Below are 25,959 nucleotides of genomic sequence, written 5' to 3' on the forward strand. Positions count from 1 at the left end.
ATAGATCTGACTTTAGGAGCCACAACAATTTCAGAGACTATAGCTGTATTTTTCCTTTTTCTGCTCTGACTCTGCTTACACATTCTCTTCCTGTTTCACTGTGTCACACCAGGCTTGCCCTGGAGCAGAGCTACTCCTCCAGCAGCCTCCTCCTTTCTCTGTTTTACCTGGCAAGGATTTAAAGTCTCAAAGCTGGGATAGAGCAGTTGGGTGAGAAAGAATTTTGCCTACTGAAATCTGTGGCAATTTTAAGGCACAAGTCACATTAATTTACGGTGCATCTTCCAGTGTTTTCTGAAGACTGGACAAGTTCTGTACAGTGTGAATTACCTCCTAGTGAGTATTTTTAAAATAAACAGGAATCATAATTGGTTTTTATGAGAAGAATTAATGTATACTAAGTTCTTAAAGAAAATGTCTGAATTCAAAAGTAGATCACAGAGCCTTACCACCATGTATATTCATAATTAGTTTATTAGCACTGTTTTTGAAACAAATATATTCAGGTACTTAAACATATCTTAATTAATGTTTACTCAATTTAATATATTACCATATATTACATAATGCACTGAATATTCAGTAAACGAATAATAAAACCAAAGTGCAGATAAAAGTAGCAAGATCAGTTTTAGGTTATCAGGAAGGCCAAAATCACATTAGCAGTATAAAGACAGCAAGTTGTAAATGACTAATATTAAACATATCATTCTATCTTTGCTACGTGCATGCTAGAACAAATGATCCCACTGTGAGCTGCTTCCACATATGTAGAAAAGAAAGTAGTCCTTCCCTTACATTACAACTTTGTGATCCTTCATCTCCTACCTTTCAGGCCTGATCCTGCAGTCCCTACTCAGCAAAATTTCCAACACAGTCTGTCAGATTAGTCTTGTAGTTCTTCTTTAAGCTACACAAAGCCCACTGGCTCTCTCCAAACATCTGAATAATAAATGACTAGAATCTAATTTCTCAAAATTTAGAAATTCTAAAAACATATGTAACAGAAAATAATGTAATTACATAGAGACCTAAGTGTACTAGGGCCAAACCCAGGAACAGATCGAGACAGAAGGCAGGACAGCAAGGCTGGCCTCTGTTGAGTTAGGCACTTTCCTGATTAGCCAGTCACTTTTAGGATCACAGTTTTGGATGTAGACATCTCCAGTTTCTTTAAATACTGTTTTGAGCACCTGCATCCTGGTTTTGGATCTGGCCTTTTTTTATACTTGAGTACATGATGTATCACATTAACATTATGCAAAGACAATCACAGAAGTGATCCTAAAGTAGAACAAAATGATAATACAACATGATATCATAGCCAAGCCTAGAAGAAGCTATTGGTCTTTTCTGTGCTTGGGTTAGGCACATTTGTTTTAACAGCTTTTAACACTGTATCCCATTTACTATTCTTGTGCTCTAACTGCCTTTTCCTAAACTTGTGCTGAAATAAATCATTGCTGTCTTCATCCTCAGCCTCTGATACTATCTCCATTTTTTGGATAATCAGTTTAATGAGGTCATGTTGCTTTTCCAACAATGTTGATATATCTTTGAGCCTAAAAAGCAAACAAACAAATAAATACACATCAGGCTTTGTCAGTTGATTTCAAAGGACATTTAAGTAATTAAAATTACAAATTCAAAAATTGAAAGTACTTCACCCTTCTGACAATACTTAACTAAAACCTTCTGCTAACAAAGACTATTATTTAGAATACATTTAATTCTTCAAGCTGAAGTACTTCTCCATGTTACAGGAAATAGGATTAAAGAACAAATCTGGGGTTCTTGTAAAAAGTAACTAATATACAGTTAAGATAGAAGCAACTTCACTCTTAAAATAAAGTTGTTGACTGCTCTATCAAAAGTTTTTCCTATTAACCTATTTCCTTGTCTGGCAAGAAAAAGGCCAGAGTTGCAATGGCAAAAAAGAAACCAAAAACATTTAGTGAAATTCACAACTATTTTTGCAGCGTATGAGAAATACTGATGAGGCACTCACTGATCTTTTTCAAAGTGCTATCCAAAGTGCAATTGATGCAATTAAGTAGTTAAACTAAGTTGGCATCACACATACAGAACACAATATCTGTTATCTTTAAGGAAAAAGGGAAACACATGAAAAATGTGACTATAAACTGTCTTTATAAAACTACCAAAGAGGTATTTGAAAATCTACTTTTCTGAATGTCTAGATCACAAAATTACAAGAAGAAATCTGGTGTGACTGAAAAGGTTCTTTGTGAAGAACAGTTGAAAGGCTTTAGATGCAGTTAGGTTTTTCATTTTTGTTGGTTTTTTTTTTTTTAAACAAGAAATGGTAATACATCTTAACATATATGAAAATCACAAGAATTAAAATGCAAAGTGAAAGAAAACCCTGTCCCAAACCAAAATGCAAAAATACATACACCCAGCACTGACACTAGCTCCAGTAGTAACTGAACTCTGTTTTGACCTCTGATAAAAACACATTGGCAACGCAGTAAGAGTTTTTGGTCAATATTTTCAGAGTAGGAAAAATGACTTTCCATAATGATATGGTCACAAGTTACTCTATTGCAAATCATTTGATAAAATTATAGGTTTTTTCCTTCTCTGTAGGAAAAAAAAAATCCCAACTAAGGAAGAGTCTGTTTTATGCTGTTTTATATTATAATGATGTAGTATGTAATTGAAGTAAGACTTGCTAAAGTCCATGATTTGCCTATATCTGTAGGGTGTAGTCTCACCATGCTTCAACTCTTGATGAGTCTTTCATGCAAAAAAAAAAATACTCAATCTGAATCTCTGCAGGCAGACAAAAATTTGGTAGAGTAAAAAAAAAAAAAAAAAGGGAAAGGAAAAAAATGGAGAGAAAACATGTGCAGGGGAAAGTGAGACTGAGTGAGAACATATTTTTCTAGTTGTATATTCATAGTAAGCTTTTTTGAAACCATTCTTATGGATATGTTGGTATTACAAGTAAATCAAGAAAGTACAAAGAATTCCTTCCAAGGCTTTGGAAAACATGCTTTGTTCAAGAGAGAATCAACACCAATCAATTTTTGAGGAAACAATCTGAATCTGATTTACCCAGTGGAAAGTCAGTAAAAGATTGTGTATACTTGCAAACCAACTGGAATTACATCACTTGGAGTTCTGAATAACCCTTGAAAACCTTCATTTGCAACTCTCTAAAATGAAAATCCATCTTCCCCATTACTTCAGATTACTTTAATGAGCAACAAGCTGTGCTGGTTTTGGCTGGGGACACGGAATTTTACTTTTTAGATACAGTATGGAGCTTTAAAATACCTTTTAAAATAGGAGTATATTTGTAATATTGGTTCTACTTATTTTTACAACTGTAAAATATCACAAAAATACCTGTATTTCTGCTTCAGAACTTCCAATTCTAGTGTTGTATCAGGGCTCTGTGCATATGTGGTAGAGTCCTCACACCCAAAGCAATACTGGAACACGCTCTAAACAAAACATGGAACCAAGCTTAAATAGATCCTATTGTCTGACAACAGATTAAATATGTGAACTGTAAGTCTTCATACAGTGTTAAGATTGTAAAGATTTTCTGTTATGATATTTGCTTACATAATAAAACATTTGTTTTATAAGGAAATTCATTCTATCAACAACAGCTCAAATAAAAGAAGAAAAGCCAAAAGGGAGTAATTCTATTTTTTATCTGAACATCTTTTGTAGCTTGTCTTACTTAATAAAATTACAGTGCACTGAGTAGTCAAACACTAATTTTATCTGAATACAGCTGCACTCAAACTGATTTACCATGTTCACTGACCTTAGTCAAGGTCTAATCACAATTCCCTTGATGTCAGTTAATAACACAACGTCCTTAGGAATGTGTGTACAAAGTCCATCATATCCCTTTTTGGTAATAATTCTTCTATCGAATGTTCACCATCTTACCATAAATCCACAGTATCTCGGCCTGTTGGGATACACAGTGATTGATTCCTGGTCCACCCGACTTAAGAACCAAAATGGCAGCTTCTTCTCCAAGTTGGTATGGAGATTAACCTAAATGTGGTTTTGCATTTAGAGTGAGATATGTTGTCTTAAGATAAACACACACAATATGTGAAAATAACCATCATGCCATTATATTCAATGCACTAGTAGTACCCCACACTGCAAACAGTGGTATAACATCTGAATAGTCCAGCCCAAACACTAAAACTACATTGTCATAACCAGTACTGAGTATCTTAGTAGAACTAATTTCTCCACATAGATGTGCACTCTTTTTACTAATGAGAATTTAGTACAGCAGAATGAATTTAGTACGCTTTTGATTTTTGTGTACCTTCTTTCCACTGCATAGGTTCTCTACTAAAAGAAAACTGCAATTTCAGGCTTTGCAGTGACTGATTCTGATATCTGGCTTTGGAAAAAGTCAGAATTGCTTGAACTGATGTTTGAAAAATTCTTTACAAATGCATTTGCTTGTACACTTCCTTGGCAATGACTCATATGAGTGCAAATGAGATTCAGAATAAGATGCCATGTTCAAATTTGCCAAATCTGCTTTACAGGTGTCCTAAGATAGTTGGGAATGGGATGACAAATTAACTAATTATCTAAAAGGTGTTCTAGCAATGATATGTACTTCCACCACTTGATGCTTTCATGGTCTGTTACTCACCTGCATTGCAATCCTTTTGAGTGCAGCATATTTTTGTACTTCAGCAATATCACCAACAGCCAAACCAATCTAGAAGAAAGAGAAATAGTTCATTATCTATTTTTTCATAGTCTGTGATTTCAATTGTTTTTCTCATTCACACTTAAATAAATATTCTAAAGAGTTAAATTAATTTTCACTTGAATTTGGAAACATTTTTTTTATATATTTGGAAAATATGCATCAATAAATGTAGAGAGTGCTTTTAGTGACTACAGTCTGTTGGTAAGGCACTGAAATGCTTTTGCCAAGAATAACATCCCTTCTTTTGCATTCTTCATTACTGCTGTATTGTTAATAAACTGGTTGATCTCTTGATTATGTAGGATCATGGCTGCATTAATAAAGTTTAAAAAACATGAGATGTTTGACTTTTCTTGCTCAGCTCAAGTGAAAATGTGATTTCCTAAATAAAAATTATATTCAATGGAGCATGGCTGAAAATATACTACATATTTTCTCCCTTATTCACCATTGTTGTGTTTTCTGATTCTTAACTTTCAGGTCAGGTTTGTTAGTTTGTTCTGTCATTATTTCTGATTGCTGTTTTGTGTGCAGTGAAGATTTGAGTTTGGGCTTTTTGGGCTTTATTTTTTTAATTTAAATTATTGTTAGTGTTAGGTTATGATACAACAAGGGATTAATCAAAAATCATTGTTCCTCAATTTTCCTTATCAAGACCTCGGAATAATACATTGCAGCTCCAATTCAAATTCCATCACAGTTATTACCTAAACATATACAAAATACTCCTGCAGGAGTGAGGTGTAGGAAAATACTCAGAACAGTACACTGGATGGAAAATAAGTACAGAGAATGGGAATATTTTAATATGTTACCGAAAATATCTGTTAAATAATGAGTGGCTGTCTACTTGCTGAAGTAATTCTATACACAAGAACTCTCTATACATACTTGTGTTTAACCACTTTTGTGTATTAATAAATTGCTTATACTTACTAGCAAGTTCATAAGAAGGATTGGAATAAGCAAGGTAAATATAATGAGAACTGTGTAACTCAGGAATGGATATGGCAATTCACTGCTTAGTAAAGGATCCAGGAATGCATCATGGTAATTAATGTCTCCCAGCATCATTGCAAATGTCTTCATTACAGAAAGCAGAGGTGTGCTGTAGGTTTGCTGCAAAAAGAAACATCAAAATAAAGAAAAAACCCAACTGATGGAATTTGTAAATCAAGTCTTGAGATGCTTTAGTCAAAAATAATATTTATCATGATAAAAATTTAACCAGAGTATTGAACTAACCTGTGAACCCAAAAGGACAAAGAAACTCAGCCCAAAGGCCAGTATCAGGAAAAAGAAAACCACAGCAATCCGAATCAAAGTCCTCAAAATTTCCCAGAACATCACAACATAGATTCCATAGTTCTCAAATCTAGGCAATAAGTGAACAAAAAAGATATAGAATCAGTCATAGAATCACTTAGTTTGGAAAAGACTTCCAAGATAATAAACTCCAACCATTAATCTAGCACTGCCAAGTCTACCCCTAAACCATAAAATACGAAGTTTGAGTCCCTTTCAGTTATTTCTGTAAGGCAGTAAGTAACTCTGATTTTCTTCTGTGGAAAGAGACACTGCCTCTCTGAGAGATTCTGTGATGCTAACAAACCTATTCTACTTTCACATCCAAAAGAGTGCAAGTGATCCTACACACAGCAACTCTAAACTGCATAATCTTATATTTTAATGCACAAGAACAATTTTCAAGATAGTATTTTTCATGGATAACATTTATTCCCTCCATAGGCATAGGCAGTACAGTACTGTACCACTGCTGCATTCAGAATAAAACATTAGCAAACTATCCAACTTTTCCTGCTTCTCAAAGCAAAGTAGCAACAGAACAAAGGACAACTGGCACCATAATCCATGTAGCAGCCACACACCTGATTTAAAAGATTTCACTTTTTTACAAGATGTGAAACAAATGACATAATGTTGTTATAGTGTGATACAAAGAATGGCAAACAAACAAAAAGAAACACACTGCTCAGGAAGAGAAGGAGAACAGCACAATTTTAAGACACCTGTGTTTCCAACAACAATCTGTTGTTGACAAGCCTCTCCTATTCTTGCCTGACACAAAAACTAAATATCAAAACAGGAATTACCATAAAGCAGATTAAATTACTTTTGCTTCCAAACCTGAATTTGTGAATTTATGTCCTCTCTCAAATCCAGGGACCAAGAGATTTTTTAAGCTCACAGTAGCAACTGTGAAAATCCCTGTGGGTATCTTTTACTCTGAAACACTATGTGCAAGACTGAAAAGGTCAAGCTGGAAATAAAGCAAACTCAATCTTCTCTTACTTATTAGGCATTTATTAGGCAAAATTCAGCTGAAGTCAATGGAATCACAGGTTACTTTGGGAAAAGAGCCTGAATGAGTCGGAAAAATCATGTATAGAGTTCTACTGCAACACATTTGAAATAATAGTCAGGCCAGGAAGGCATTTTATCCAATAGCAGAAGAAAGGTTGTGTAATCATCTGCTTACTTTTTCCTGTTTAGGCTCAACCCCCATTTTGCCCGGAGCAGACAGGACACACCCATTCACTGATCATCTGAGATCAGACAGGGGCTGGGAGGGGGTGGGGAGAAGGTCTGAAGCAGAGGCAAGACCATAAAGGTCATAAAGGTTCTCTCTTTGACATTAACTCTGTTTACAAACTGTGTCCTTAAACATCCCTACTACAGTAAAACAACTGTAGTCAAACAACCCTGAAATTAACCAGTAAATGTTGTGTTTGTCTGCAAGACTTCATGAGGGTGATTAGTGCATATATGCAGCAAGAATGGGAAGAACAATTATGCAGTGTTACTGCATGCAGTCCTGCACAGACACCAATGTGTTTAATTTATTAGTCTTAAGCACTATACTCACACTATTTTTTTCCTCCACCCAGCTCTGCTGCAGTTCATAAATCTTGGACAATATTGTACCAGTGACAAGATTTAGGATAATTAGCAGCAATAAACAGACATGATGTCAACTGAAGAAATTTACAATTCCATCAATTGTAATTCTTTTACAGGTCACTATGGCATAAGGTCAGACATGCCAATTAATATGGGAAATGATAAAGGAATTTACCTTCTTCCAGGTATTACTCATAAAACCTGACTTCCTTATGCCATTCATAATTCATATCCTTCTGGGTTCTTTTAAAATCAAAGTCTTTACAGTATAGTGAAAGATGATTTTAAAAAAGATAAAATTCAGCATGGATGTGCTTAATGAATATTAAAATAAATATTGTTATTTCTGTAGTTGCTATAACATATGTTGTGATGCTCTACATGAAAAACACTGAAAATTACTTTACAGCTCATCAGAGATAAAAAATTCCTATGATCCTAATCTGGAAACTTGTATACTTTGAAAAAAATAAAAATACAAAATGGGGCTCTCAAACTTGATCAGTCACAATTTAGGATATGTAAAATATCTGAAAATATTAAAATATTTTATTGTAAAGCCTGTAGAAAATTTTTACCTTTGAAGATAAAGCAAGAAGTTCATCCAAGACAAGTACACAGCAATTGCTCCACATTCCCACTGCAAATGAGCTGGTGTATTAATAAATAAAGAAGACACAAAAATTATGCTTGTAGTATAAATGGTCCAGTCCAGTAGATTGGAGTAATCCAACAAATATTTCAATTTCTAGGATTAAAGAGAGAAAGGTTAATATTTACAAGTCATCCACCATTAAAACACTGAGTTCAATGCACTATGTAAATTCACTATTTAAAATCAGTTTTAATCATTACACATATAAATGACTTCTAATCAGGAAAAAAACAGATTAATTACAACACCATACAAACTGCCATGCAAGTACACTGTCTGATTAATGTTATTTCTCTCTGTACTAACCTGCTGAATCAGCTGAAATATTTCTTTGCAGATGCCCAGTAAACTCATAATTAAAACTAAACACATACACACCCTTGTGAAGTATGAGTCCTGAAACAAAAATCAGAGCAAAAAAGAAATAAAAAATTATTAAAGGAATGTTCATTTGATCTCTACCTATTATATATACATTATATTGCCTGTTATCTGTATCATATACTTAATACTATCTATATTCTGTTTAACAACATTTATAGTGAAATCCATGTTCTGGGTTAGGCTGTATATGTGATTCTCCTTATTTTTTCATATATCAGGAAATATATCTTCATATATCTTCATGAACCTTTGATATGTCTTGAGTTCATTTTATTTCCTATTTCTACTAACATATCCTTTCTGAGTTCCTGTTTCAGTTTTATGCTTTTTCTCTCATGTGAATCTTTTTTCTTCAATATTAAACAAATATTATTCACTTCAGGGAAAAAACTGAAGTAACCATGTACCAAATATAAATTTCTCAGAAAAAATAAGAAATGAGAACTGAAAATAATCTAAACTGAAAATTATCTAACAGCAGAGGTTGCTGCTGAATGTTTAGAAATATATACTTCAATTTTATTCCATAGAGTTGCTAGATCATAAATTAATCTAGACATTATTTAAGTAATCATACCTTTTTGCTGTAAATATCTTGAAAAGATTGTAACTACTAATAAAAGTACCTCATATTCTAATGGTCTTGCTTCATAGAGCTCTGTTCCATTCAAAGGTCTTCCTGGTTGTATGTGAGTGACCAGAAGAGTCAGTGGGATGAGACCAAGAGAATATATGCCTAAATTCATTAAATGTGCTCGAAACCCATAGGCCATCCTTGAAAGTGGAAATATTAAAGTTACAACACTTTTCAAATTTAGAAGAGCATGCATTCAAATTTAACAGTCGATAATGTCTTCAAGGTGAGGAAATAAACATTTCTTAAAATGTCCCTTTGTGATGAACGTGTTCTTCACTTATGTGGACAAAAGTGTATTTGCCACTCTGAAATAATGTTCCTTTCACTTTTACTTGGCAACCTTATTATATATTTTATGACAAAGAGGAAACAAAGATAGCTGCCTTTGTTGTAAATATAAAAAAATATTTACTAAATATTTAGTTGTACTTTATGGAAAAGACATTTGCTCAGTCAACTCTATGAACATGCACATTTTAATAAACAACTTTCAGGCAAAATAGTCTTTATCTTGACATGCAGTATTATATTTTCTATCCATTAAAATAGACCAACCATTTCATAAGCAAATATTCTTTACACACAGGATGACTGAGTAGCTCCATGCGATTGTGGCGCACCATGGCCTGCAAAACACAAATACAGAAGGGTCAAACTTCATTCATCTAGGCAAGCAAAGTGCTTGCAAGACTGGCTAGGCCACCTTTTTTACCTGATTATTAGCCTAATGAAAAGTAAAATATATTTAAGACATTGCAAAGTTTTTTTTTGATTAAGCACTCTGGCCCAAGCCCATCACTATCTTGCCCTCTCTGCCTGCTAATGTATTCAGCTTCTGTGCTGGGGCTCTGTTAGTCTATTTCAAGATTCAAAAATTATACAGACTATTTTCAACTATAGCTGTGAGATCAAGTTTTACATTTAATGAAAAAATTATTTATTTAGTTATTATTAGACAGTATAACAACTAATTGCCAACAGGAATCCCAAAAAGCAAACATATTAAGCCAGAAAGTTTGTTATATAGACATTTTCTGACAAAGAATGAGAGAACAGATTGACAATGCAAAAAAACTAGCAAATTTCTTTCAGGCATTATAAATATTTTGCAATTACCATATGAAACAAATCAGCCTGTCAGGTTTTTCAGTGCCTTACATTCCAGTGCATGATCACTACAATGACTGGAGTGTGGTTTTCTTAGATGTACTACCTGCACACACAGCACAAGATCTTGAGCATTCACAGCTTTCTCTAAATCTAAGAGAAATTTTACTTAGAACTTCATTTCAATATATTTTCAATATAAAGAGTTATGGGCTTTGGAGAAGAAATAATATGATGAAAAAGTCAAGCCTCTTCATTTTATCTAAACCAAGACAGCAGGCAATGATGTCAGAGTAAAACTTACATTTAAAGTAGTAAGTGGTTCATAGAAAATATCTTCACCATCCTTTACTTTCTTGTTGAGTGTCAAGGGACACTGAAGATATCTGAAGTTGTATTCAATCTATATAATACACCAGAAGTTAAATATAATGCAAATTATTATCTCAGTCTTAGATGATGTTCTTAATACAAAAAAGTCTGTCTTTTAGAGAGCATATTGTTTCAAGGTAGTCAGAATCAAGATGTAAATTCATTGTTAGCTGAACGCATGCCATCAAGATACTCATCTGTGACTGCAAGGTGTTTAAATGAACAGCCATTTTGAATTTTAAAATAAAAAGTGCACATTTCTTGCTAAAATGTTACAATTAGGAAAGGTCATTTTCATGACCGTGATTTTTTTTAATGCCAACTTTACAGAAAAGCTTATCTTTAAAAGTTATATGGCTTTGATAATACAATATAAAGAAAATGCACAATAGCAAAAAATTTGTAAGTTTTCTGTTAATGATGTGGACACAATCCAATATAACCATTGATAAGGTGGTTTTCAATATGGTTTCAAAGGTAACATAACTGGAGAACATTCATTTCTCCCTAGCATTAAAATCAATCTACTGCTTAAGATTTTGGACAAGTATTTACAAAAGAAAGAAGCATGTTGAACTCTAAATTATTGATGACAATTGCACTACTTATTATAAGCATACTTTAAATATGCATAAATAGCTATTACATGTCTTCTCTCACTGGTATTTTGAAATACCCATAACCTCTGATACCCAGCTGATTGCAAAAATTAACACAGCAAAGATACAGTTTATGGATTGTAGAAGTTTAATGTCTTATTAAAAAGACATTAAAAAGACACTTATTAAAATATGTAAGCATGAAGACTACAGAAACTAAACTTCAAACAATTTACAGTCCAAAGGATAAAATCAGATCTGTCTCCTGTGTTCTGTGTTGAGATCTGAGATTCATCTACAACAGTACCTTATATATATATGAGCCTGACATGCACATTAAAGTGTATGTGTTTTGTACTTTCCCAGACTTTTTCATCTACTTACATAGAAGTCTCGACTTGTCTTTTCCTCTGAAGACTCAATTATGCAGTTGTCCAACACCAGCTTTGCAGAGGAACAGAAAAGTGAATTAAGGTAAAATAGGCAATGTTCAACAGAATATGTTTAGACCAGCAGAAAATAGCTGTCAAATACAACGATCAGCTAACAGAAGTTAGGACTCAGTCAGTTTTTATGATGTATGTTTTGAAGACATAAAATTCTAGAGTTTTCATGTAGGAGTTAGAAATAAATGCAGTTTACAAGGCTATATGCCAGTTTACCAGTATGAAGTGTGAACAGTTTATGAATACATATGTAGTAATTACATAACCTCTGGACAGAGAGAGACATAGTTCTCCCAAGATTTCAGAAGCAGTGGGAAACTTAGAGGAAAGAATTCAAACAACTATTATCTCTCTTTCTGTAACCATTGTTTATAGATATGGTTCTCCAGAGTGTGCTGTTCATAGTTCACCAATAGTGTGAGAGAAGATTCCTAAAAGCCAATCAGGTCTTAGGTCCACCATTGTTTCTATAAGAACTACAGATTTCTAGTAATAAAGTGCCTTTTCATGCCTTCTGATGATAGAGTCTCTGTATCACCTTTGCCTGTCCCCAATACCCCTTCAGTTTTGCACATTTGTACCATTTGCTGTTTTAATTTAAAAAACATTTCTGTCGTGTCATTTAGCAGTTAGCTAAGAGAGTGAAAATATTTCAGATGATTTTGAACCCAATTCACTTATGACTCTCATTACATTTATATATCATTTTTATGTTACTTTTATAACTCCATTGATCTCAGGAAGCTAGGAACTTTTCTAATACTTAAGAACTTAAACTGGACAAACTGAGACTATTACTAAAATACTATTAAACAATTTTGTGAAATTATTTCTATTTTTATAGTAATACATATTAGAGAGCACAGCAAACAGAAAAATATGCAGCAAAACAAAGGTTATTTTGTGAAGTCATTTCTTTAACATGTGCAGAAAACCTACTTTAAATGAATCAGGAAGATACTCAACCATTTCCAGCAAAGGACACTTATTGGCACTGGAAGAGTGAGAGAAAGTCACAACAGCTTCTTCCCATCTACAAAAAATTATTTCAGATAATGGAAAATGAATTAATTAAATCTGCTTTAAATTAACTACTTTTAGATTATTTGAGTTTCATTTAAAATCTTGAAAAGCATAGCATATAATGTGTTAATTTTATGCACTACTAAATGGAAACTAAGCTGTTTGGGGAGTAGCTGAGTAATATTCTGGACACTTCTGTAAGAATGATTCATGTTACATTCTGTTATCAATTAAACAGAAATGCTTAAACTATGCTAAAGCCTCCTAAAAAAAAAAGAAACTGGAACAAATTTTGGAATCTTTGGTTACAAAATTACGCAAATAATAATAAATACAGTAAAATCCTGTCAGTATTCCTGTAACTCTTACCAAAAGATGTCATCATTAAGCAATGGTGCATTGCTTTATTCCAAAAGTGGGGCTTCACTATGCCTTAATCTAAAATATTCTAAACTGCAGTTGAAAAGCTACCTTTTTAAATACTTGCAACATTTAAAAGCATGATTTCAGATTAAATCTCTTGAATTATTTCAGTTGTATTCACATTTTGATTAAAATTTTATAGGCATTAAAGCATTATGTGAAAGGTCAAAATTATTTCTGATGGCTTCTACATGTTTGTTACACACAGAATCCAAATACTCAGTGTAATATGAAAAACAACTTGCCATATGTCTGATGTCCATTACAACTATGCCATTTTTTATTTGTGCTCATTAGAACAGAACATAACCTCTGGAAATTAAAATAAGTACTCAGTTTTACTTATTACACAACAGATTTTCAGAACTTAATCTCATTTAAGAAAACCAAAATAAAACACATGGGCAAACAAGTTCAAGAAGAATTTCCTCTATACTTTACCTTTTGTGCAGAATGACAGCAGACACCACGTCTTTCCTCCTATTGTGTATTGCTTCATGGAAAAAAGAAGCTACTGCTTTGTTGAACAGAATTTTTGCACCATAGTCAAGAAGTAACCTCACTGCTTTTGCATGTCCTTCTCGTGCAGCCAAGTGCAAAGCTGTGTTCTGTGCAGACAAGCAGTACACAAGTAATTTAATAAAAGTACATTTCAGTGCTTTCCCACATTGAAAAGCCACATCCTTTTCTCAGCTGCAAGTCTCGAATGCTTTCACTAGCAACACAAAACATTAGAATATTGTCAGATTCTGACAGAGATTACAGACATGTTCTTTATGTCTACAGCTATACTAGGGCAAAATCTGAAGAGGAAACTCACTATAGGTAAGAAAAGCCAATTTATTAATATCTTTTAGTTTTGTAATTAATGAACTGCAAGTCACAAAGACGTAAAAATGATGACAGAGAACACCTGCATTTCATTATCAAGAAGAGAAGCATTCAATTATATCCAGAAGTGCTCATACAAAAAAATCTGCAAGAAAATCTGAGGGTACAATTTTGTAAGTGGAATATTTATTTTTTCTTTGGTGTTTTCATAAATGTAAAGGAATCAGTGGTTTAGGAATCAAGGTACTCTAAAACTGACATTTTAGAGTCTTCTGAATGCACACTGATTTTTCTGATTGAAATTAAGGACTTCCCATAAATTGAAATTAAGGCTTCTCATAAATTTATAGTCAATATTTTTTTATAATCCAGTACTTTAAATGTTTTCAACACCAGTACCAGTTCTCAGAGAAATAAGCAGCAGCTTCTGTGTTGGAAATTAAACTGTTCTTTAAAATGATTGCCCTATATTTCTGATGGGACAGGTCTTCAAGAGGCCTTCAATCCTTGAAATGGATTCTGTCTCTACCTAATACACACTGCATTTGTCCAAACTCCAGAGCAAGACAGGTGCTGTTTTTGTTGGACATCTGTGTGCAGTGGATTTCAAACAACATGTTAATGAGCTATAGTTGATACCAGATTTTTTCACATCTGTGTAAGTTCTTTAAATTTGCATTACCAATGTTTGTACTACATTGCTAAAATATTCTTGCACTGTATAGGAGGCAAGAGGAACATGTCTAATGCATTCAGTGTTTTGTGTTTCCTATTAGAATATTTGAATCTTTTTTATCTCCCACTTAAAAGAATTGGGTAAAAATTTCAGCATTCATATATTTATCCAAGAAATCTTTTATCACTGAGTCTGCCACAGAAAATAAAATATTACACATGAAATGCACAGTGGAAAACTACTAATAGCCTAGCCCTGACATTTCAGCTAGAAGTAACAGCAGACAAGGAACAAATAATGTTAAAACATACCCCTTCTTCATCCACTCTGTCAGTACACTTCACATTAGTATCCAAAATTATCTGCATGGTGCGAGTGTATCCTCCAAAGGCAGCATGGTGCAGGGCTGTCCAGCCTTTATAATCACTTCCATGCAATGGTATAAAATTAGAAATTATAAATAAAAAAGCTTTTTATAAATTTAAAGTGAATGTAAATGCCTGTTCCTTTGACTCAGACCTCTTTTCTTTGGCATGACTGCTGCAGAGATGCCCATACATTCTGTCAAATATTATGTGATGATCAATGCACCATTCAGAAGTAGAAGATTCAACTCAATAATAGTACTTAGATCTCTCCCTTTTCATCTGTTTCTGAGATCTGAGGATCTTTGACCTAAAGGCAGAGCTTACAGTGCAAGGCAGAATGCCTGTGAACTAAGAAACCCTTCTCAAGCCTGTGAATGAAGCTGAAATTATTATAATATTTCCAAACCAATTTTTTTTTTCTCATGAAAATGTTCTATAATCTTCTCTCAGCTGGATTTAGAGAAACCTAAAATCCCCTAGCATTAGAAGCCTTGGTTTTACAGCTAGCTATTCTCTGTTTTACCAGTATTTTATAACCATGCTCTTATATTCTACATTTGTATTTGCATACATTACTATAATAATTATTTTATATACTGTATTTGTATTTATATTTATATTGCATTAAATTCCCAGCAGATGAAGATAAAAAATTTTTTTTGGCTTAATGAATGAAAATCTGTATACTTACCAGAGGAAGAGAGCCCCTCTCTTCAGAAGAAACTGAACTACCTTCTCATGACCATTCTGGGCTGCCAAGTGAAGGGGAGTCATTCCCTTCTTATCACCTTCATTCAAAAGTCTTGTGTCTTTCATGTCTCTGATAAGTCGCTGACAAGTATTGATGCGCCCATAGCTTTGCAAGACACACACAGAAGTTAATGTCAGAGATACAGGGATGAAAGCCAAGGCATGGATTCCATGGCTGGACTGTGCTACTAACCTGGCAGCAAAGTGTAACGGTGACTTCTTGTCCCTGCTCTTAGAGTAGATGGAAACGTTGAGGCTGAGTAAATTATTTACAGAGAGGGCCACACCTTGTCTGCAAGCATAATGCAATGGAGTGCATCCTTCATTATCTTCATCCACTACAAGATTTTTAATATGTTCCATCTGTTATCCCCCAAGAGATACCCAAAAACAAAAGCACAGAATTACACCTCTATCTCTTCTGCTCCATAGTTTCTAATAGTTTGCAACAACAGCATTAATACTCTAAAGCAGTATCTAAAAATAATAAATAAACTTAAAATAAAATTTAGGAACAAAGAGCACCGTTTTTATCTGCTGATTTGTGGGTCACCATTTTTTCAAACAACTACTCTTCAAAGAGCACAGGAGTTTACCATCCTACATCCTCACTGCAACCCATCCACAGCACAAGAAAGGAAATTGTTCTTTGCTGCCATTCCAATGCAATGCTCACTGTTGGCAGCAGAAGGCTTGTACCAAACCTAAAGGCAGTCTTATACTCTATATTCAGTAGCAAAACCTCTGACTGTCAAAACCCAGCAGTTCACTGTTTTACAGTGTTCATTTATTTCCCCTGTTCTCTTTTTCATCTTCATTTCCCTATTTTCCTTGTCTAACACTATACTACAACCTTCCTTAAAGCAATTAAAAAACTCCTCCCACCATCCTATCCACTTATTTCTCTGAATTATTAATATGATCAATAATCAGAAAGTCAATGCTGTGGCTTATCATCTCTGTTTTAAAACTCATTCACTACATCTGCTGAAAAGGGAGGTTGAATCCATCCTGAATTACACTCAAAGGTTTTCACAGATTTCAGCACACATTGTAAGGTGAGTTATTTTTCATTCACATTTAAAAGGCTATTTAAAAGAGCTCTGGAGCCCAGCAAACTTAATTTTTTCAGGCAAGCTTGGGCTCTATCAATATGAGTCCTTCATTTCAACATAGCCAAATACAAATTAATGTTCAAAATATTTTTAAAAACCAAATCCAAGACTTCATTATGGTCCAGTCCACAGAAAGCTCCTGCAGAATATGCTGCAAACTATTTATAAAGTTCTAGATCTTGAGTGATTATGAGCATGTCTCCTGGCTTTACTGCATGCAAGCTGGGAAAACAGAAGTGAAAAGTTCTATATTTTATTGCCTACCTCTTGAGCTATTCAATCCCCCAACAGCAAAATAATTTATGGGATTATGTTATTCCTTTGCCTGGCAATAAGAAAACTGTATTATTGGCTTTGAAATGTTTTCATGAGAGAGATGTGATATGTACCTCTTCAAACCATTTTTTTTTGTGACACTGGACTATTGAACAATTACCAAAACATTTTACAAACATACCAAAATAAAATGGTAGTTGCTTTTTTTCTTTACATTTTCCTAGAAAAAGTAACAGAAAGACATAAACTGAAGCTTACTGTACCTGCAGATATTTCTCATTCAGATGCTGTAATCCTCCAGGCTGCAACACGGTCAAATGCAAGAAATTCCGACCAAGATGATCTTTTAATGACACATTTGCTCCTAAATAAATATGGAAAGAAATACCAGCAACTTCAAAACTGCTGGTTCTTGGCACTACGTAATGATGTTGAAGACAAAGGAACAAATGCTGAACAAATGTTTATCAATCTATAAAATTTTATAAAATAATTCTTATAAATCTATAAAATATTCTTTCAACCTTCAAACTTATAATTTTGTTTCCCAAAAAAATCGCCCCTAATGAAACTCAGCTTTCAGCATTTTCTTGTGTGTATGCATTTTGTATTTCATCCAAGCAGCACTAAGTTTTACATGGGGCCTTTACATTCCAAGATGCTGATCATCCACAAATCAAGGGGAAATTTAAAGATGCAGAGAGTCACCTCTTCTAATCTTTAAAGCTGTAACCTTTTTGCAGTTTCAAAACTGACTATAAGGCTTTTAAAGGAAATCAGTTATACTATTAACAAGAGGAAATACAGTAATAGTCATTAAGTTGCACCAAAATGCAGCAAATGAAAGAGATATAGCTCAAACATTTTCAAGGTGACTGTGATTTTATAAAACCACAGGTAAAGATTAAATGGTGGGCTTTAACATTTAAAGATTGATTGCTGGTATGAAACACAGCTCTGTTAAATTGGTGCATTTATTCTGCAGTTCTGTTTACTTTGTGAGCTGCTGAGGAGTGCAGGGATGGAGTGCCAGTGCCACCTCCACCTTGAGAAGTGTGACACATGGCACACACAGCCTGTTCCACAGCCTGTTCATGCTGTAGTGACAGGGGTGAAATCATCACAACAATTCTTCCTTTATCTCAGGGGATACCAGCTGTGTGCAGCTGTTCAGCTCAGCTGCTCCTGGGCTGGATGCTGAAGAAGGGAATTCAAATTGAGAGAGAAGCTGGATGCAGGAAGGAAATATATATATATTTATATATATATATATATATATATATATATATATATATATATATATATATATATATATATATATATATATATTTATATATTTATTTGTGTGTGTGTGTGTGTGTGTGTGTGTGCATGTATTCCCTTTTACCTTTTGAGAGCAGTAAATTCACAATTTTCCATGATGCACAGGAAGTGGCCAGCAGAAGCGGGGATCGACCTTCTATGTCAACACTGTCAATATTAGCCCCCTGAGAAAAAGAATTTCAAGTTTATGGTTAATAATGAATGAATGAATGAAACTTTAAAATGGTGCTGCCCTTTATAAGCATAGCAGAAATACAGGCATTCTTAGTAATTCCAGATGGTCCAGATAAGTAATTTCACATTACATAAATAAATAAATAAATAAATAAATAAATAAACACATTACATCTCTCCATGAGATGTAGAAAACTACCAGGTTTTCTAACCATCAGCCACAGTCCAGTCTTCTGTATATAAAAATTCAGATGCCAAAATAATAGTGGCCTGCTTCTAGGTATACTGAACTTACAGCTTATGATCTTTTGTCAGATAACCTTTCCATGTATTCTCAATATAAAATTCCAAATTGAAAATTCTAACTTGAAAATACCAGGATTGATGCTATGGAAAAATGCAAAAATGGTAGCCCTTTCAATGATGTGGTCTTACCTATCAAACAATTACCAGGAAAAGATCTTTCTAAACCTCTACACTGTATGAACACAATTCAAGAAATAATGTACCCAGAAATTAGTATAGTTCAATCTGCATAGCTCAATCTATATTAGTTTTCTATCCTTCAGCATAAGTGATTTGAGCCAAGTCCATTTTGATGCCAAAGCAGCTGTATCAACAGGGGCATATTTTATTCTGTGTTGTCTACTTTTGCACTGACACATAGTGCAGGACAGTATGGTCACTATAGTCACAGTATCACTATGGTCATATCAGCAAAGTACTACTATAAGCATAAACACATTTATCTAAAAAATCCCACCAAGGGAGCAGGAAGATACACACAAATGAACCAATGAGATGTATGTACATTTTATGGCAGTTTAGATATCATTTTTTCTAGATACTGAGTTGCAAGTCAAACTTGATGAGCTGAACAAAGTACACCAAAAAAAAAATCTATTTTATTTCAGATAATACCCAAAGATGATTGAAAAAAAAATCGATGGCAGTTTTTCCATTAACTTGAATCATCTTTGGGTCCAGTCTTAATTTGACAGAGAATTAATCACAATCCTGAGTAATATTTACTTTCCAGGATGGTAACACCTGTAACGTGGTAATACGAAGCACATAATAAATGTGCAATGATTACCACAGAGAACAGGGAGCTTTCAATGTATGTTCATTAAATATCTGGGAGTAATACACGCAAGACCTTTTCCCATTTTCCTTTCTACAAGGTCAGACAACATCTTTAAAATTATTTTTTTCATTAAGAAGCAGACCTTTTTTATCCAAGTGTCTCATTTATTTCAGTGAATAGAGGGCAGCAATTTCTATGTCCTTATGTAATATTTATTCACCTTCCCACCAGCTAACATAATTGTTCAGCTTTCAGTAAAATGAATTTTCCAGCATTCATAAATACTTATCACAGTAAGAAGTAACATATATTGCCACGTGTATTTACCTCATGTATGATACAGCTGAATTAAGAGTTTGTAAAACAGTTTCTGAACTTTATTAATTTTCCATTTCTGTTGCCCCAAATGCATGATCATAAATCAATTAAACAGGTATTAATATAAAAACAGACATGCCAGTTTTGTAAAAATCAAGTATTATTTATACCTATTTAATCTTTCATTTTCCTTTTAGAAAATATGAAAGAAGAAAAAGGGGGATAAAGCCCAAAAAACAGGAAGAAAATATGTAAAATTACTGCTTATTTATTTTGAGCAAAATGTGAATATTTAATGTGTAAAATAAATATATGTTTTTCTTTACTAAAACTGGAAAACCTTTATGAACTGGAATTTTCTATTCCTTTCAGGCAGTAACCTTGCTGCACCTTTTCTTTTTCACCCTCATGTATGCCACAGCAGAGGCAGAACTCCATGATCTTGCCAGGAGTCCAAGGGAGGAGGCAGCACAGGCTGTACATGCAACACTCCACTAACTCCCACTGACACATTTTGACCCATTCCTAGACAGGGCACATTAAAACAGTCCTAAAGCATCAAACCTGACATATTTTGTAAGGAAAGCCAAAGAAACCCTCAGCAAACCTTCTATGGAAGAGGCCAAACTAGTCAAATTGCACTCAAAGAATGAAAGTTTATTCTTAGCAAATGCAGTATTAAAGATATTTATGATACAATGTTTGGCACACACAAGCCTCCACATGCAAAAAACTTGTACCTGCATTTCTCAGGTAATAAGTTTTGTTGACAGCTGATTTTGTCAGACAAGTTTGAGTAGTCAAACCTCACCATTTTGTATTTAAATCAAAAGTAAGCCCAACATCTAGTTCTAACTAAATCAAATCTCTATAACACTTTCTGAGAAAAGCAAAACTGTATGTAGAAGATAATTTCTTTTAGTATAACTGCCATGAAATGAAGAAAAAGTCCTGAACACACGTAAAACAAAAAAGAAATCTGATGATTTCTGAAAATGTCCTCAACCAAGTGGGGCACAAAATGATTATGAGCCTTAGTTTAATTGGCACAAATGGACATAATGGACTTAATTGGGAACATAGCCAGTAGCTATGGACAAATTAGGAACATAGCAGTAGCATGCCTGATAATATTTCTTCCCTTTATTCTTCATAATTATTCATGGAAGAAATACAACCAAACCACACAGAACAAAAAATTTTTCTAGATCATACACAAACTTTGATATATGGCTATGCTATTCCATAGTAATCATATGTACATTCTTTAAAGAAATGATTTATGTCTTGAAAAAAGTCAGATGAAATTCTATGCATGTTTAGCCTTTTTTTAATATTTCATGTCTGAAGTGTGTAGAATGACCAGACTACTTCACCATATTTGGTAAAAGATGTTTAGGAAATTTTTCTGAGTAAGTAAAATGGAAATAAAAATGTAAGATTTCATCCTCTGTAACAGTGGGATGATATTATGGATCAACAACTACTGTTGTACTGTAACTTTCAATTATAAATGAAGAAATGTATATCTCTACCTAATTAGCCTATACCTGAGAACACATTCTACTTTATGATTTTCTTTATGCAGACCTGCAGCAATAGATAGCAATAATCTCTCTAAACATGTTGCTTGATTAAATATTTACCATTGAAATCAAATACTCCGCCAGTTCATAATGATCAAACAGCGCTGTTCTGTGGAGAATGATGCAAAAATACAGCAATATTAGAAAGGACAAAGATGTTTCAAGCCAAAGAACAGCATTCTTCTCTATTTTCTAATGCTTTCAAATAAATAAATTTTAAAATAAAGAGACAGAGGTATACCCTTATTACATAATTCATCTTAATAAACTGGTTTTATACTTTTGCATGCAGTTCTCTTTTCAAACTAAGTTCAGTTCAGTTATTACATTCAAAATTCACTACAGGAAACAAAGACTTTATTGGTAGGTAAACAGGTACTTTGCCACCAAGTTTAAGGAGAAACAGTAATTTCATATGTCAGATCATTCAGTGTGCCACATAAGGTCAATCCAGAATTCCATAAATTTCATATGCAGTTTTTTTCCAAGCATGCCTGGACCATCAAATTCATTTCATTATCCAAAAATAATTTGGTTGTATTTTGTGCAATAATGCCAGTGTGAGGTTAAAATGGCAATGTCTAAACATGTATTCTGACTGTGGCAGGCAAGTCTGCTTGAAAAAATGTGAACAAACTAATTGGTATAAATTGGGCATTGGGAGCATAGTCAGTAGCATTAGTTAAATATACAGCTAAAAAGTTTATGCCATTTACCAAAAACATTTTAAAGCTGTCTCTACATTTGGAATCTTTTCAGGTTTTATTCTACAGTAAATATAATTGAATTATATATTACAGGAAAAAACTGGTCAAAGCATGAAAGTATAGCACAGTAAATACACACAGACAAAATGTTTCCACAAGTCAGACCTCTGTGAAATATTTTGACTCAATAATGAACACAGAAGGACAGTTCCAAGGCTGTACTGTATCTCAGATGATAACAGTTGCCTTAGCCTTATATGAGGTAAAAAAACATTGGGTGTACTATAGTTAGAACTGATTGCTCAAAAGGCATATTTTAAAAATCAAGTCATGGTTCCAAATACGTAGAGATGCCTCCATTATCTGTGGTGGACTTTTCCAGCCACACATTAATACTGAATGCTTCACAAATGCTAAAATAAATTCCAAGGTGACTGAAGAGAAAGCAAAATAATTATATGAACTATTTAGTTGGAAACATGACAGTAGGAATGCAAAAGCATCAAGTGCTACCTATACTTGACTGCTGCTTTGTTTCTCAACAAGTTAACGTTCCTACTCAGGTTTTTTTTGTATTCAGAGATATTTGGGTGACTTTCTACCTTCCTGATGATTCTTAATAATATAATTTTTACTGTTTCACAGACTCAGGGACCAAAATAGTGTTGTGCTTTTTACCAAGATTTTTTCAAGGACAATAATCTTCAGAGATAAGGCAGGCAGTTATCTATTAAATAGTACATGTGTCTGCTCAATTTGATTTGGCATCCTGTCATCACTTTGTCTATAATCATGTTCTTCCATGGTAACATTTCCAAGTGTACCCAAACATTACCCTAATTTTACAACAAACTCTTTTAATGTCTTCAGTTCTCTTTGAATCATTCCACTTTATATTGTGTCAAAAGAAAAATAATCTCCACTGCTTCTACCACTTATTTAATACTGTAAAACTTGTAGAATAGCACTGTCAAATAACTACAGTTAAATGCAATGAAACATATCTTTCTTGCAAAAAAACGTATAGATAGGGAAGTATATTCCAAAGAGTTGGGAGCCAGCTTGTTTAGCTAAGTACCTTTCTGATACAAAGGATTTAGGAAACCTCCACAGTCTAGTGCTCTGGGTTTAAATGGAGTATGAAAGACTAGAAGTCTTAAGGATTATGACATCCACAAACACCACTTTGAAGTCAAAGAGAAGTGTACAAACACTTCCTTTTACCTGATCAGGTATATGGGTTTTTTGAAAATAAAGGAAAAAATTATTTTAAACAGTTCATATTATTTTTCACTCACTTTCTGGAGAACATCATGTGATTATATAAGAGCATTTCTTTCACATTGTCAGAAGATGTTAACAATTCCATGAACTTGTTCCCTTACAACTTTATTGGAGCAAATTTTCAATGCAAACTGGAGTGACCATTCCTTGACATGGTTCCAAGATAACTAGAACTCTTTTTATTTTGGTATCATCACCAAGATTTTTAACATTCAGACCAAATTTTTTTCTTTTTCATACTGCACTACAACCATCTCCCATACCATTGAGAGTTCCAAATTATGTGGAAGGGCTCCAACCATAAGGAATAACTAGGAATATTATGCTTGACAATTCATAGTGAAATCAGCAGTTTCCTACCTGTGAAGCAATGTTTCCTTATTCCCATCTACAGCATCAATAATGGACTCCTCCCCAGCATAGGATGACATCATTAGCTTTACAATCTCTGTCGCTCCTTGAGAGGCAGCAAAATGAAGTGCTGTGCATTTTTCATTCTATAAAAGGGGAAAAAAGAAAAAATACAAATATTTAAACCTCACAAACCTAACTTCCAATCTATTAAACACACTAGTGAACCAGCCCAGGATTTGTAATTCACATATGCCTAAATTTCTATGCAAGCAATAAAGCTTTAGTCTTTAACTGTAGTAGAATTCTAAAGAAATTGACAAAACCAAAAAAGACTAAAGAGGTAGTTTTAAAGGACTACTACAAAGCTTCTTATCACTCTATATGAAGTCCCTAAGATTTGAGATAATTATACTCTTAACAACCTTTTGTAGTTTAATTAAAAACCAGACAGATGCAGGAGATGAAGCAAATTAAAGATACAGAAAACCATATCTAGGCCAATACAAATGAATAAGCAAACAAATGGGCCTATAATATACAGAAAATGTATTATTTTAAAACTTCATTTACTTCCTAAAATTGAATTCTCCTTAGAAGTAATTCTTAAATCAACTTTTCTGCAGGTAAAAAATAACATTGTTCAATATGCTATAAAACTAACATAAACTAGACTCATAAAATAATTAAGCAATATACAGATGAATAGAACAATACTTGTCAAAATGGTATTTTTTTTTAGCAAGATGGGACTAACCAGCTTTGATATATATCTCATTTTTAGAGCAGGACCATTTTGGTGAATGCATTGGAATGGGCTTTTCCACAATGCCATAACCATTCTCAAAATAGTTTTGCCTATCACAAAATTAGCAGCATAAAGCATCTCATTCTAAAATTCTGTGTATTCAAAGAATCAAACCAGCAAAAGAAGGCAAAACTGTATTTAGTTTGAGTTGATTTCATCCTTGCAAAAATTCTGATTAGCAATAGATATTTTTAAAAATGTTTATTCATGAATGCATCTGGACACAGACCCTTACACCAGCAGTAATACACAATGGAAGCAGCAGTAGTATCACAGATTTGTGTTTGCAGATAATGTAAAGGCCAAGGTAAGGCTGATGATAGAGAAGAATGATCATAAAGTGTCAGATTTAAGATTCCACTTCTGGGAAGGGATGACCCAATGTAACTTGGGTAAAGAAACATCACATTCTGCCCGATTTGAACCAAAGAATTGCTTTCATTTGCTGCTCGCTCTGCTTTGCATTGGAAGAGAGAATGAACAATGATTATCTGCTCATCTTTTTTTCATACCACTCAGAGATTTATAGATAACTAGGTTTTATCAAAAATACATTTTACTCCAGTCTGAGGTTTACCTGTTTTAGATCAATTTGAGCTCCAAATTCAATGCACATTTTAATCATTTCGAGGTCACCACTCTGAACTGCCAAATGAAGTGGACTGCACTTTCCATTATTGGTAAAATTGATGTGGGTTTTAGCAGAGTGACCCAATTCTTCACCTGAGAGATGAAAATAAATGGATTTTTTTTTTTAAGTGAGAATGAGATAACAGAAGATATAAAGGCTTTCAAAACAAGCATGTTAAGTGTGCAATAATATTGCCCCCTCTCAAAATATGAACCTGTCACATTTGTCATTAAACAATGGATGAAAATACATTTAGGAAAGCAGCTAGTTTGCTGCTACAATCATACAAAAGTTGTCAGCATAAATCACCCATAGGAATTACTGCAATAACATCTTGTAAGTTCAAACACAGTTATAATTGCTTGTTTTCATAG

General features: G+C 33.6%; 1 protein-coding gene across 1 annotated transcript in view; it reads right to left on the minus strand.

Annotated features, from left to right (window-relative positions):
* Positions 1-456: 456 nt before the first annotated feature.
* Positions 457-25,959, minus strand: part of TRPA1 (transient receptor potential cation channel subfamily A member 1) — a 32,073-nt gene continuing 6,570 nt past the window's right edge. The window contains exons 6-27 of the mRNA XM_059862160.1: positions 25,532-25,677; positions 24,156-24,292; positions 21,865-21,913; positions 18,704-18,803; positions 17,580-17,680; positions 16,119-16,288; positions 15,867-16,031; positions 15,119-15,233; positions 13,742-13,908; positions 12,794-12,887; positions 11,793-11,852; positions 10,742-10,840; positions 9,886-9,956; positions 9,320-9,467; positions 8,616-8,705; positions 8,233-8,402; positions 5,978-6,107; positions 5,669-5,851; positions 4,670-4,738; positions 3,934-4,044; positions 3,376-3,473; positions 457-1,562 (exon numbers count right to left, since the gene is read on the minus strand). Of these exons, the coding sequence (XP_059718143.1) occupies positions 1,331-1,562; positions 3,376-3,473; positions 3,934-4,044; positions 4,670-4,738; positions 5,669-5,851; positions 5,978-6,107; positions 8,233-8,402; positions 8,616-8,705; positions 9,320-9,467; positions 9,886-9,956; positions 10,742-10,840; positions 11,793-11,852; positions 12,794-12,887; positions 13,742-13,908; positions 15,119-15,233; positions 15,867-16,031; positions 16,119-16,288; positions 17,580-17,680; positions 18,704-18,803; positions 21,865-21,913; positions 24,156-24,292; positions 25,532-25,677 (2,705 nt within the window). The 3' untranslated portion in view covers positions 457-1,330. The remainder of the gene's footprint in view (positions 1,563-3,375; positions 3,474-3,933; positions 4,045-4,669; positions 4,739-5,668; positions 5,852-5,977; positions 6,108-8,232; positions 8,403-8,615; positions 8,706-9,319; positions 9,468-9,885; positions 9,957-10,741; positions 10,841-11,792; positions 11,853-12,793; positions 12,888-13,741; positions 13,909-15,118; positions 15,234-15,866; positions 16,032-16,118; positions 16,289-17,579; positions 17,681-18,703; positions 18,804-21,864; positions 21,914-24,155; positions 24,293-25,531; positions 25,678-25,959) is intronic.

Source organism: Haemorhous mexicanus, chromosome 1, assembly GCF_027477595.1.
Source record: "Haemorhous mexicanus isolate bHaeMex1 chromosome 1, bHaeMex1.pri, whole genome shotgun sequence".
Lineage (NCBI taxonomy): Eukaryota > Metazoa > Chordata > Aves > Passeriformes > Fringillidae > Haemorhous > Haemorhous mexicanus.